Source organism: Equus asinus, chromosome 5, assembly GCF_041296235.1.
Source record: "Equus asinus isolate D_3611 breed Donkey chromosome 5, EquAss-T2T_v2, whole genome shotgun sequence".
In the NCBI taxonomy this organism is placed as follows: domain Eukaryota; kingdom Metazoa; phylum Chordata; class Mammalia; order Perissodactyla; family Equidae; genus Equus; species Equus asinus.
The window spans coordinates 5,330,968-5,345,246 of record NC_091794.1 but is presented as its reverse complement, the minus strand read 5'-3'; the positions used below and the strand labels follow the sequence as shown (position 1 = coordinate 5,345,246).

The 14,279-nt window shown below is 39.2% G+C and overlaps 1 protein-coding gene across 5 annotated transcripts in view; it reads right to left on the bottom strand.

Moving 5' to 3' along the window:
- The window catches only part of ADGRG7 (adhesion G protein-coupled receptor G7), a 59,346-nt gene that overhangs the window by 22,409 nt on the left and 22,658 nt on the right, over positions 1-14,279 (bottom strand). For all 5 annotated transcript variants that reach the window (XM_070508565.1, XM_070508564.1, XM_070508566.1 and 2 more), the window contains 6 exons: positions 13,576-13,673; positions 8,422-8,552; positions 8,199-8,306; positions 4,315-4,478; positions 3,779-3,934; positions 1,015-1,127 (listed from right to left, as the gene is read on the bottom strand). In XM_070508565.1, coding sequence (XP_070364666.1) covers positions 1,015-1,127; positions 3,779-3,934; positions 4,315-4,478; positions 8,199-8,306; positions 8,422-8,552; positions 13,576-13,673 — 770 coding nt within the window. The remainder of the gene's footprint in view (positions 1-1,014; positions 1,128-3,778; positions 3,935-4,314; positions 4,479-8,198; positions 8,307-8,421; positions 8,553-13,575; positions 13,674-14,279) is intronic.

Genomic DNA, 14,279 nt, shown 5'->3' with positions numbered 1-14,279 from the left:
CCTGGGCCACTGAAGCAGAGCGCAATAACTCAACCACTCAGCCACAGGGCCAGCTTCATGGTTTTAATTTTCTTAATAGAACTTTAGGAAAATTTTTAAAATACCAATAACTTTAGAATAAAAAGTTCTGAATCTACCCATCTGAGAAAATAGTTGTGGAGGAATTTAGCAGGGAGAAATAATTCTGAAGGAAAGATGAGTCCATCTTGAGACATCTTGAGTTTGAGAGGAGAACCAGGCAGGCATGTGCAATAGACTCATGTATTCTGTGGATAGTCCTCCGGCGTGGGCCAGGACTGTGCTCACCCTGGGGATACAGTGATGAAAGCCAAACCAAACAAACAACAGCAACAACTCAGTCAGAGGAAGTCCCCATCCTCATCAATTTTCACGCTCAGGGAGACGACAGAGAGTAGACAAATTAAAAAATGAACAAGCGGACAGTTACAGATTGTTACAGATGTAGCATGTGACAAAAAATAACAAGTGATACACAAAATTGGACCTTGAGTGAGGGGGTTGAAGTGGAGAGAAATATGTATTTATAGTTAATTTTTTAAAATTAGCTTTAAAAAAACTATGGAATTCAAAATCTTTAAAAAGTTTCACCATTTGAAAACAATATATTTTGTAAATTAGTTTTATTTTCAAAAACTTACTGTTTAGCAATGTTTCTTTTTTTGCAAATGCAAGTTGGTAGGTGTGGTTCTGTTTGACGCTAAGGAGCTGTGTCACCAATGAGCCGTGGGACCATACTAATTTTATAGAACGAACTTGCAATTACATGGTATGTAGTCTTCCTTCAAGGCACTTACCATGGTTTGGAATTACATATTTATTTGAGTGTAATTCGTAGCCTCCCCAAGACGGAGTGTCCTCTTCTGTACAATGACACTGTTAACTCAGTCTGATTCCCCTTCTAGTTCTGAGACTATATTCTGATGAGATATACTCAGAGGAAATAACATCAGGGTAGCAATCTCTCTCGTGAGAAGAGCCTGCTTCCCTTCTTACCTTGTGACAATCTGAAATACAATCGTGACAGCCAGACCGGTAATGGACAGTGCACATCCAACAATGGATAATATGTCTAGTGATTCAGGATATTTATGATACTTTTTGAAACTCTGGAAAATAAGTTAAGATTCATATTTTTAATAACCATTCCTGAAATGTCTATGAAAGTCTACATCATGAAGAGATGCATTGGTCAAAACAACCAGATACATTGGTCAAAATAGCCAGATATGTCTTCTTTTTATAAAGCAGTTGATATATTTTAAAAGGAAATAAGTTAACCCCTTATCTCTCAGCAGTTTACATGAAGTAGAGGCCTAAGAACAGTTGTGTAACTCATTCAGGTGGGAGAAACATATATACTGCTTCTCAATGTCTAAAATCAAAGTTGTTTGGATTAAATCTAAATTGGCTAGAGTTGCTTCATTTATCCATTACACTATTTTTGTACGTAACTATAATCCAAGGGGAAATCTGCATATGTAAGTTGATAAACTAAAAATCCAGTTGTACAAATATATTTATAGACATGCAAAGACGTTCATATGATCCTGTTAATTTTTTTAAAAGGAGATCTAATTTTTGTGTAGTATGTCCATATTTATCCCCGTATTTTAATACATATTCATAGAAAAGTATACGCGATGTGCGTACATACTCTTAGAAATCTGGAAAGGAGATACTGGTGATCACTGGGTGGGTAGGATATATATGATTCCTTTTGCTTATCTGTACTTTCCAATTTTTTTAAATTGTTAAAATTAGAAAAGCCATTTTTGCTTATTTATAAAAAACAAAAGTAATATGGAAACATAATAAAACAGTGTATCTTTCTCTTTACTGCCAACTCCCCTACATTATACCCTACCTCTTGAGATCATCTCTTCTCCAGAGGCGGCCTTTTTGTACGTGCTTACAAATATTATCTACATCAATTGTACCAACACATAGGGGTTTGTTAACATAATAACGTTATTCTCGAATTGCTATTTTAATTTAAGATATCAAAAACATTTTTCCATATCACTATATTTCAGTTTAGTAGGTAAGCTTTCACACTTTATGCAATGAGTATGTACTGCTCTTGGAGGAAGAAAATAAAAACCAAACAAACTTCATTTTTAAAAATAATAAAACAAAAGCTTCCTGCGACTTTCCGTGTGCCACATACTGAGCAGATGACAAAGAATCGTAGAACACATAGGTCGTCAGATCTTAGAGTTGTCTATGCACACAGAGCCTGTCTGCTCTTGCTTTCCATACAATTCTAACCAGACTTTTTTGGAATTTTGCAACCCAAAACTAATTCTGAATGTGAGTAGGTAGGCATTGAGGCAGACTCAGATATTAGTAAGAAGAAACAGCTGAAAGACTGACCTCAAAAAAGGAGAAAAATTACTATGACAGTGTGGTCTGTATCATTTAACATAATAGCGATCTGAGATTTACACAGCTATTCAATGATCCTAACGATCTTAAGATATCCAAAAAATTAAAATTTTATCTGTATTATTTTTTAATTGAGAAAACAGACTTCTTTGTAATACAAGTTGGAAAATAAAATCAATTAAAATAAGAAATATTTGATAATTAAAATAAGAAAACTATAATTATCTCAAAAAAAGATTTTTTTTAAAGATTTTATTTTTTTCCTTTTTCTCCCCAAAGCCCCCCAGTACATAGTTGTGTATTTTTAGTTGTGGGTCCTTCCAGCCATGGCATGTGGGACGCCACCTCACCGTGGTTCCACGAGCAGTGCCATGTCCGCGCCCCAGATGCAAACCAACGAAACACTGGGCCGCCTGCAGCAGAGCACACGAACTCAACCACTCGGCCACGGGGCCGGCCCCCCCAAAAATTTTTTAAAGCGAGGTTCTATCAATTGGTACTCAATGTTGTCCCAGTGTGTTCTGATCTGCACTGGCTTCCCAAATATGCCTGCATCACAGCTACTGAAGAACAAGAACTTCTGCTTCTTTGGGGGAGATTCGTAGCATTCATAGCCCGTGATGAGGGTAAGACTCTGGATCCCTCCTCATTCCCTTGCATATGAAAAGATTTCATCAAACATAGAAACTAACATTGCTGGTTTCACCAGAATAATAGCTTTCTGGAAATGGAACAAACAAAGCTCCTCTTCTTAAGAGGGTCAGCCCGAGACCTTCCAGAGGTGCATTACAGCTGCACACCAACGCTCAGTGTTATCAGGCACTTGTACAGGGCAGCTTTGAGGGCAAAAGTTTCAAGAAATCCATAGAGGAACTATCGGACGATTCGGATGAACTCAGAAACTTTTCCTCCTGTATCTTCCAGCATAAACTTAGTAACTCAGATGATTACAAGGGAAAAAGCTTTGGGTAACTGATTTAAATTGCCCACCCACAGCTAAGTATGTACTGAACCTGTCCCCAGCACAAAGCTGGATAGCCGTAAGTCTGGCTACAACAACTCCATGCTTCAGAACATGCAAGTTCGTTGGGTAGAGTCTGTCAGCAGCTCTTTATGCACCTGGGCTCCCTTCTCATTATTAAATGCACAGTGCTGGACTCATCTATCCTGAGACCATGTTACAAAGAACTCTAATCTACTTGCCTTTACCAGCACTTCCTTTTTAGTACTCACCCCATTCCTTGTTTTTCCATTTAATCTGGGTTGAGTATCAATGTAAACAAAACCCCAAAGTTATCTCAAATTAGCACATACTCGAATTGTGTATAGGGAAAATTCTTGTCTGGAAAAAGATTCCTATGTACATCCTTACCATTAATACAGCGAAACTCGTTGTATGGTTGCAGTGGCAGCCCAGGAATCCATCAAGGCCTTCGTCTTTGTGACAGCCATATGTATCCCAATCCTTCTTTGAAAGATTCCAATAGACACAGGCATAGGAATGGAGTTGGAATCCTTGTCGGTTGTTCTGCAAATTGATAAGACAATTGCAACTGATTTTTTAAAATGTTTAGTTGGGTAGAAAAACTCAAATAGGGTAAGATAAGCATGTGAGAAATCAATTAGATAGGTCCTAATCACAGCATCTTCATTACAGATTAGGGAGAAGAAAAAGGATATAAAATTCAAATTAGTTTATTCTGCGTTTAGCTAGCCTGACAAAAAAATATGGAAGGGGTAAGGTTTATATGAATACTTTCAAAGAATCTTTCAAAGAGTTTTTTTTGTGAATTTCTTTTGCCCAAACAATCCGTTTTTTGTAAACTATCTGGTTTTTTCTAAAACTGTTACCGCATTTGTAATTAACAATGGGCTGAATTTTTTCTTTCCGTTAATGGGAAAACTCACCTTTGGATTAAAGACCATTGTAACAGAACCACTCTGATCTTCCTTATTTGCGTCAATCGTGCTTGAGACAATTTTTTGACTAAAATTTGATGTAGTTGTAAAAGTTTTTGATTGGAAAAGCTTGTTATTTTGATACACTACAAAGCCACATGACTTGGCATTACCTGTGAGGAAAAAAAAGACACTGAAATTAATAAGTGAACTCCAGGGTAATCAAGAAACGAAGCCCCACTTCCCTGTTGACCTGCACAGCTGCTTCAGATGTGAGTAAAGTGCATTCAGTTAAAATGGTTTGCTGACTGAACCTCTACTTAATTGCAATATGTAATTAACATATGTAATCTGTGGTTGGCCATTCCACCCACATTAATTTTCTTCCTGAAGTTCAGATTCCTTACCTTCTAAATGGGAGCAACAATTCCTGTCTAATCCACCGCAAGGGGATATTGCGAGGATCTCACGTATGAAGTGAACATCTTGCTTTCTATGCAGTGAGACAGGGTGGACACCACATGCAAGTAGCCCAAGCCTGTGCTGCTTCCCCCACTGCTAAGACATTGGACAGGAAACAGCAAAGGGCCACTATCAGGACGGCTGTGCCTAGAGAAGTGCTCTGTGAAGTCCGTCTGCTGTTCAAGGGGACTGAGTAGGGCCCAGTCTGTTACATCACAGAGCCAGGAGTTCAGATTGTGCATGTCAGGGACTCTTTCAATGGAGCCAGAGACTTCCCATCATCTCTTGAACCATTGATTTCTGCTACTTCATGACAATCACAGGCTTTTCCAAGGGCTGGAAAACTATGGTAACACATTTCTTCAGGACATTAGAAAAAGTGGTCAGCTGTTCCTGAGAGGTCCCAGAGGAGCATGGACACAGCAGAGGGTTTTGCAGTGAGGCTGGCCATGGCAGCGATCAAACAGACCCACCTGAGGAATGTCTCCTAACACTTTATACAACTATTGCCTATATTTAAAATAACAGAAGCAACAACAATAAGTATACACTTTAACTGAATTAATTCCCTAAACTCTGCTGCCTTTCACATGTGATGTAAAGAAAACTAGAACAGTGGCAGTGAGACCAGCCTATTCAGCCATAAGATTCGAAAGATATGCAGCGGAGGCCCTGACAGCTCCCAGGCTGTCCTCACCGCCGGCCACGCAGCTCTGGCCTCTACCTGGAAATGTAGATGCTGGTTTCTGGAGTTTTCATGGCACATTGACCTTGCCATGTTGTTCCTCCTGGACACTGGATGGCAAAGTTAACCCTCAGAATGTAGTAAGGCTTCTTTTTACTCTTATTATTTTTATAAAAGAATGACATGCTTGATGTAAACTTCAAATGCACGGAAGTATATAGTCTTAAAAAAAATGAAAGTTCCTGCTCACCCCTCTCCTTATTCCTACAGTATTTTGGTCATTTATTAGAAAATTATCCTTTAATCTAGATTTTCAGATTCACTAGAAAAAGTTACATTTACCATTATCTTGTAATTTTTAAAAATCTCCATATTTCTAGATATAACTCCTTGATGTCTCTTTATTTATATTCTCACTCTCTTTTCTTGATCAAATTTGTCAGAAGCTTGCATATTTCATAAGCCTTTTCATGGAATCAATTTTTCTTTTTGTTGATCAAGTCTAGGATTTGTTAATTTCTATTTTTTATTAATTTCTACCCTTATATTTATTAATTCCTTCCTTCCAGCTTTTTTACGTTTATCTTCTTTTTATGCTTCTTTAGCAGAATGCTTAGTTTATTTTTTTAACAGTTTCTTTTATTTTCTCATAAATTTATTAAAGGATATACATTTTCCTTTATATACTTCTTTGCAACCATCCCATAGGTTTTGATCTGTTCTCATTGCCATTAATTTTCAACTAATTTATAATCTACACTTTAATTTCCTTTTTAACGATGGTGTTTTAAAATTTCTAATTGGATGAAACTTTGGCTATTCTTTTGTGGTACATTTCTAGTTTTAGTGCATTGTGGTCAGGAACTCTGTGTAAGTCCTATTTTACAAAATGTGTAAGCTTTTCTCTGTGGCCTAATAAGTGGTCAGTTTTTGAAGCACTCCATGAATATTTGAAATGAATTTTTATTATCTGTTTTCTGTCTACAAACAAAATTACACACACAGACGTATATAAAGGCAAGTTTATTAGCTATCTTTTGTCTACCTGGTCTTCAATTTCTGGGAGAGTTGTACTGCACTAAAGTCTCTCCCTATAATAGTGGCTTGGTCAATGTGCCCTGCATTTCCTATAATTTTTGCTTATACATTTCAATGATGTCTTTTCAGGGGAAGGAAGAATTAAAATGTAGATAATTTTGGAGGCTTTTTAAAAATTAATATAAAAATTTGTCCCTTTCAGTCCAATCTGAGTTTTTGTCTCTAGACAGTGTGGTTTTTTAAAACTCATTTGACAATATTGATAGTTTATATGGAACAAAAAATTAGATCCCTACCTTTCACCAAATACAAACACAATTTCTAGGTGCTCTGAAGACCAAAATGTAAGCACAAACACTAGAAACACTCAGAAGGAAACAGAGGCAACTATCATTGTGAGTTTAGCATAGTGAAGGATTTATTTCAAAAACTATCAATTATAGAGGAAAACATGGATACATTGGACACATTATAAATTAAAATTTGAGTATGACAAAGGACATAAAAAACCAAGCAAAAGATAGCTATAGACTAGAGGGAAAATATTTGTAACTTATATCATCAATAGAGTTAGTTAACCAATTGGAATTAGATAACCAATTTGAGTTATGAATTTAGTCTTTCTAAAATATGTACTTCCTAGCATTGGATTTTTTCTTTGGGGAGAGAGTAAAATTAAATGTGCATGTTTAATTTGCTTATTATTGTCAAATTAATCAACCAATTTTTTTTCCCCCTGAGGAAGATTCACACTGAGCAGACATCTGTTGCCAGTCTTCCTCTTTTTGCCGAGGAAGATTCGCCCTGAGCTAACATCTGTTGCCAGTCTTCCTCTTTTTGCCGAGGAAGATTCGCCCTGAGCTAACATCTGTTGCCAGTCTTCCTCTTTTTGCCGAGGAAGATTCGCCCTGAGCTAACATCTGTTGCCAGTCTTCCTCTTTTTGCCGAGGAAGATTCGCCCTGAGCTAACATCTGTTGCCAGTCTTTCTCTTTTTGTATGTGAGCTGCCACCACAGCGTGGCCACTGACAGATGAGTGACATAGGTCCAGGCCCGGGAGCTGAACCCAGGCCACCGAAGAAGAGCACGCCACACTTAACCACTACGCCACAGGGCTGGCCCACAGTCAATTTTTTTCAAACTTTGAGAAGTGCAAACATTTCAAGTTAGACATAAGCATTTCTAAAGGGCCACATAGAAAAGCTTGTACATTTTGTAAAATAGGGAGCCCACAGTGGGCACCATATTGGTAGAGTTAACTGAAAATTGGTACTCTTAGATGATGATGGTACGCCTGTGCCAATTACATAAAGTAGCCCAAGGATGGGTCTACAGGATGAATCCAGGCCTGTGCATGCCATGCTGCTAGTAAATATGCCAGAGCTTGTGACTGGATATTTTTTTAACGTATTTTTAAATGTAAAATTGAACTGCATTCACTAGATTTTTGTTAGGAAAAGATTGGTGTCCACAGCCAGAGCATTTCAATACTGCTATCCTCCAAAGGGTATTTGAAAAGAAAGAAAAATCATCTCTATGACGTAGAATGGTAGAATTGAGATTACCATAATCTGTCAGAGCTCAAAAACACTCAAACCCAAACTATTCAGCATGAAACTAAGTAAACATTATTTCTCGCTCAGTGGATTTTCAGTTGGTAAGTCCACGAATTTGAGGCATTTTGTAACACAATGCAGTTTGAGACCTACTTGCTGAGGTGTTGAGGAAGACCTGCAGTTCAGTCTGTTCATCCGCATTAAGGCCGTCCGCGCTTGTACTTATGGATGTGGAACCAGAAATGAGAGATTCACTTGCTCCTATGAGGAGGAAAAAAGTAGAATTTAAAAGTCTACATTTTTGTGAATAGAGATTATTCATAGTTGGTAGCAGAATGCTCTTTGCTATCACAAGCACATGACACAAACAGCTCACCTTTCTGTACAGTGAAGAGAACGCCTGTGGAGCCCTCTGAGGGGATGTCACCAGACTGTATTGCTATATTAGGTTTCACCACTGGCTCGCTGCCCAAAGACAAGGAATAAGTCTCTATTTGTTCAATAAGCCTACAGAGAATAAAACATAACGACATTATATCCTGGAGATTCATCATAAAATCAGGGATGTGTGTTCGCTCCCACATTCCCGCAGAAAGGCATGAACAGAGCTCATGTAATCACAACAACGTTGGCACAGTTGCCTAAAAACGGTTGGGTTTTCTTCCCAGACTCCTGCTTTGTTACATACATTTTTTTAAAAGCTCTGACGGACTGTTCCCACTGAAGGAAACCTTGGACATAGATGCCAGAAAGCTGGAACTCAAGAATGGCAGATTTCCCAATAGCAATCATCTTCATTATGCTGGTCTTCACATGGAAGGATGGTGTTGCCATCCACTATTGGCCAGGCACGTGATTCTTATTTCTCCAGTGGTGAGAATCAATTTCCACTTATTCAACTCCCTCCTCTCATCCAAACCCCTTGGGGTCCAAAGCATCTCTTATAAGTTGATTCTGAGGACACCATTGTATGGAACTAAAGAAGAGCAGAGCTCTTAGCTCATTGCCTTAGCTATGAACTAAACACTGCAGGTTTTCACAATGTTCTTTTCTACTTTGGATAAGTTCAAAGATAGATTAGATGGAAGGTGGGAGGGAGTAGGAGGAACCTGTCAATTTGGTGTTCTTCAAAGAAAAGTCATAAGACCTTTTCTTTTTCTTGTTTCCTATAAGAAATATTTGCACTAATTCAGTACCTGACGAAACAAAATCCCTGTATTTAAGATAACTGGTTCTATCCAGTTTTCCCAGAAATGAAAGAATTTCATTAAAATACAATTTTTCTGTATTCTAAATTCTTATTTCTGCCACTAAAATATCTTTTTCCTTTCTCAAGTGAGATAGAAAAGAAAGATAAACTTTTAAATATTTAAAGATTGCTTTATAAAGAGTTTGTGATAATCATGCATATGGAAACATTCAAGTTGGCTTCTTTGTATCAAAACTTTTCCTTTTATAACACCATTTTTTGTAATTTTCAGCAATTCACACTAAGTATTTCCCAGTTCGTGAATAATAGTCATACTGCAGAGCTGCTTTCAACAGGAGGAATACCCAAAACAACTCCAGTCTGCCAAGAACACAATTCACGCATTTACTCAACCAACAATACCTGTTGAGCACCTACTAAGAGGTCAGTGCCCTGTGAGACGCTGGGGATGCTAAGAGGAAAGAGAAGGATGTGCTAGATACACGGGGGTGTTTGCCATAACCAAAACCACTTTCAAAGGGTAGCTCTAGCCATAGCCACTTCTAAGGCCATTTTTCCTTCCATATGACTCTTCCCTCTTCTTGCCGTAACTGATGGATGAGAGCTGGGTGCCTGCCTCAGAGCACCCAGTCTGGATGCTGGCCATCAACCTGGTACAAATGACTAGAAGAAGCAGTCAGATTCTTTCACTCAGAAATTTTCCATCTAATGTAGCAGTTATCAGGAAAGTCATGGTTTAGAGAGGACGAGAGAGGTCACATGTCATTGCAAGGACAAATACAAATTAAAAATAAGAGGCCTAATTCTTCCTGTTGAAAATAAGGGGAAAAATTTCTCTTCCTTCCTTTTTCTTTGGACATTTACTTTAGAAAACTGGTAAATACTTTTTCCTCTCTCTGAAATGTAAATAAACCCTTCTGAAGACTAGATTGGCATTTTGTCAGTTTTATGACCTAGGAATGTCTTTCTCAGGGACAGGGGAGCCATTTCTTTGAAATGCGAACATCAAGGGAGCTAGTGCCCCTGTCTCCCAGTTTTTAGGAGCCTAAAAACAATGGGTGGGCACCTTGTTCCAAGTTGCAAAAGTGTCTTCTGTCATAAAAATATGAAAAGTTTGTTTTTCCTCTGCATAAAGTCAATTAGCTAACACAAATGGTCACCTCACTTGCTAGATAAACTTAGGATGAACCAGGTGTAACAAACAGTGCTGTCAAGTTCTCTTAATTGAGGACTAGTTATTGTTTGTCTGAAAACATGTCTGTAATGGGTTCTATCTGCTTGTCTACATGCAGAGGTGAAGTTCCTTTCTGTCTTCACACTCTCTCATGTGTTTGCCTATGATGCACCTCACATTCTGCTTTAATGCTCACTCAGTAATAAAAGCGTTTTCTTTCTCTGCTACCTTTGTAGAGAGCATTTCCGGGATGGCAGAAGATTTTGTTTTTAATTATATTTCCTCAACGTCATAAACAGGGTTAAATTATGAGAGAGCAGAAACTAGAAGATGTTTTTGAGTCATGATTATGAAGACACTGGTGTTTGTTTCAAGACTTAATATGCGTGAGTCAGGCATTGTGCTGCGACTCCTTACATCATCTCATTTGACCCTCACAAGGACCCTACTGAAGTGAGCCCCCAAATTACTCCCATATGACATTGAAGAATCTGAAGCTCTTCAGAGAGCAATGAAATAATTTGGCCAAAATCATGTAGCTACTAAATAGCAACACTAAAATGTGAACTCAGGACTGTGACTCCAAAGGCTGTGGCCACACCCATTGTATCATCCCAGAGGGAAGACCCACAGACTCCTCTATGGAGACCTTAAAAGTCGCCCTGGCTGCCCTGCCATCCCCCTGTTCCAGAGTCCACAGCACCCAGCTGTACGACGATCTTGTTCTTAGGTTCCCATGACAGTCCATATGCCACTTTACAATAAGCCTCCATTTGGTCAAGATAACTTAAGTGAGTGTCTTGTAACCAAAGAGGGCTGGCTGGAACAGAAATGTGAAGTGGAAAGGTACAAGGTGTTCAGTAACAGGGACGCAGTTTTGCATCCCCAAACTTAGGTAAACAGGGCCAATTATGAGCTTGAATGTGGCAGCAAAGTTTCAAGGTTATGGATCAGTCTTTACGGCAAGTGTTCAAAATGGAGACCTGAGGTCTCAGATTGATGGATTGCGGTAGGGTGCCCTTACCAGCAGAGGCGCTGCCCCAGCTCCTGCCTCCTCCCAGCTTAGAAAAAGAGAATCCTCAGACAGACGCTGGAGAACTTCACTTGACAACTCAGGATGCCTGAAGCTGGTGTGGGTTCTTTCCCCTGTCACTCCCCTCCGATTCAGTCTTACCAGGTCCACTTCTCCCCAGAGGGATGTAAGGGGAGTTCAGGTGCTTCAGAAGCAAAGAGGAAACTGAATGAAACGGGGAGAAGTCAAAGGGAGATGGACCACCAGGACGTGGTACCCTCCGCAGACCATGCTCCAGGCCTGGGCACAGGGGACGGAGTTTGGAAAGCAAGAGTTGCCCTGGGCAGCAATTAATTTCCTTCCCTGGGGAGAGAGGAGAGTGAGAGATAACCTCCATTGGCAGTGCATCCAGAGTGTGCTCCTGAGGAGAGCGAAGGGGTTGGTGACCTGAGTTTGGGGCTGGAAGCAGGGACAAAGGCCTCATCTAAGTGAATGAAGGAGCTGAGTCCACAAGGGCTAATGCAAAAGATAACATGGGAGAGGGCAAACCGATGGACTGTGACTAGAAAAGTGAGTAGACTAGAAATTCAGAGTGGGAGGAAGGAGGGAGTGAGTGTGGCTGTATCATTTCATATTTCAGTGTGTTCTATATTTTAAACTTTTGTTTATCCTCTACCCTCCTCTCTTGAAGCCATTTGGACAGTACACATAAGTCACATAGAATTGTTTTTTTTCTCCATGTCTTAAGCCAGTAAAATTCATAATTGTTTATTATTAGGACTGTATTCTTATCTGCCTCATGGCCTGTGACTTTCTCAGCCAAATCCCGTAACTTCTTCTTCCTCAGCTTCCTCAGCAAAAGCGTCAGCTCGTCTCCTTTCCCTCTAAGCAACACTGCAGACCCAGAGCCTCTGCTCTGACAGGAGCCCAGAAGCTCTGGCTCTCAGTCTCATTTTAACTGAACACATACTCTGGACGCCATCTCCCTATCCAACTTCAAGAACAATGGGACTGTCCACGCTGCCGGTGGGAAGGGCCCAGACTCCTGTGGAAATTCAAAGTCAGAAAATACACCAGTTTGATTGTTCACACAACATCTACCACTGTCTCTCAGAATTATAATCTTTTGAACATTCTCTCTCTTTCATACTTTAAAGACTCAACACTAAATAGGGACTGGCTGTAATAATTAGAAAACTGAGAACCACTTCTAAGAATTTCTCCTAAGGAAATAACAGGTCATGCAAACAAAGAATGCTGATTGCTCAGAATATTAAAAGACTTGAAGCAATCTAAATGTCTAGCAGCAGAGAATTGCTTAAATAAAAGTTCACTTATATTATGCAGTAATCTAAAATTGATGTGTGTGTGTGTATACATCTTATATGAAAAGATGTGTATAAGGTATTATTAAGTGACAAAAACAAGTCATACGTCAATAGAGTATGTAATATTATACACACACACATACAAACAGAGAAAAAAAGGAAGAATGTATACCAACAGGTTAACAACTTAAATTTTAAAAGAGTTAAGAAAACCGTATATAAGATTAAAACACAGTGAATCCCGGTGAGGGACCTCTATGAATAAAGTATATGAGTTTTAGTATAAACATACAACCAAAAGTAAGCCAAAACATAGGAGTCAACAAGAGAGAGAGCAGGTAGAGTGGATCTGTTTTATTTTTTTTTCAGTGTAGCCTCGGGAAAGCCAAAGAAAGCTTAATCAGAATACTCCAGGATATTTGTGATGGCTGGGTTGTGGGTGGGGCACTAGCGCTGAGCCGCGCAGGGTTCTGCTGTCATTTGCAGCTCTGTGCATTGAGAAAGGAGTTGGAAAAGCTCCTGCTGTCCACGCAGGTTGCCCTTGGGCATGCCAAACTAAGGCTAGGAAAACACGTTCTACTCTGAATCATTCCATCTCTTTCTCCCAGGCCATGGCCCCGCCTGGAACTGGGAGCTAACATACACCACTCCACCTAGTAACTGAGGATCTGGTGGGAAGCATTCCAGAGGAATCAGCCAGTTTTAGTGTACCCATGAGAAAAATAAAGACAACTCTGTTAATGCTTTGACCTCAGAAGTAAACAGCCCTTTGTCAGATTTTCTTTCCAAGTTGAAATGGTGCTTACGTTTCAAAGGCAGCATCATCAGTAGCAGCAGCTTCCTGAAAAACATCTTCACTGGCATCTAGAAGTTGACTCACTGTTGTTACAGCAACTAGTTTTGCCTGCCAGGAAGAAGGCACAGTTGTCATAGAGGACGCATATCATCCATCATCATCATCGTCCTTATCATGAATTATGATGCTATCGAGTGGTACCATTGGTATCGTAACCTAAGGGCAAGACTTTTTCAAAATTAAAGCCTTAGTTTTTGGTCTACATAAGATGCAGAGAGAATAAATGTAAGGCACAGAGAAAATATAAATTGAGGTAGTCCATGGGGAGGCTTAGGTCTCTGAATTTGATCTCATAGCAAGGTCTGTCACAGCCTCCACCCCCATCACCAAGAACACAAAAGCAGATGCCTGGATACGAAAGCAGAGAGAAAATAAGAAGGGTGCAGGTCTCTGATTGTCAAAACATTACAGCCCACAATATTTAGCAGAATTTATTAGTTATACTTAGTATAACCATTACCCTTAGTAACTATTAGACTTAGTAAAATTATTTCTAGATTTCTTACAATTAAAAACTCGAGAGTCCATCAGAGAGGATTTCTTGGCATTTGATTACTAACTGCCTTCTTTGGGGGTATTGATACCCTTCAGCCTTTATTGGTTAATCCTTCATGAATTTTACATTTGGTGGTGATTATTTTTCTCTTTAATCTC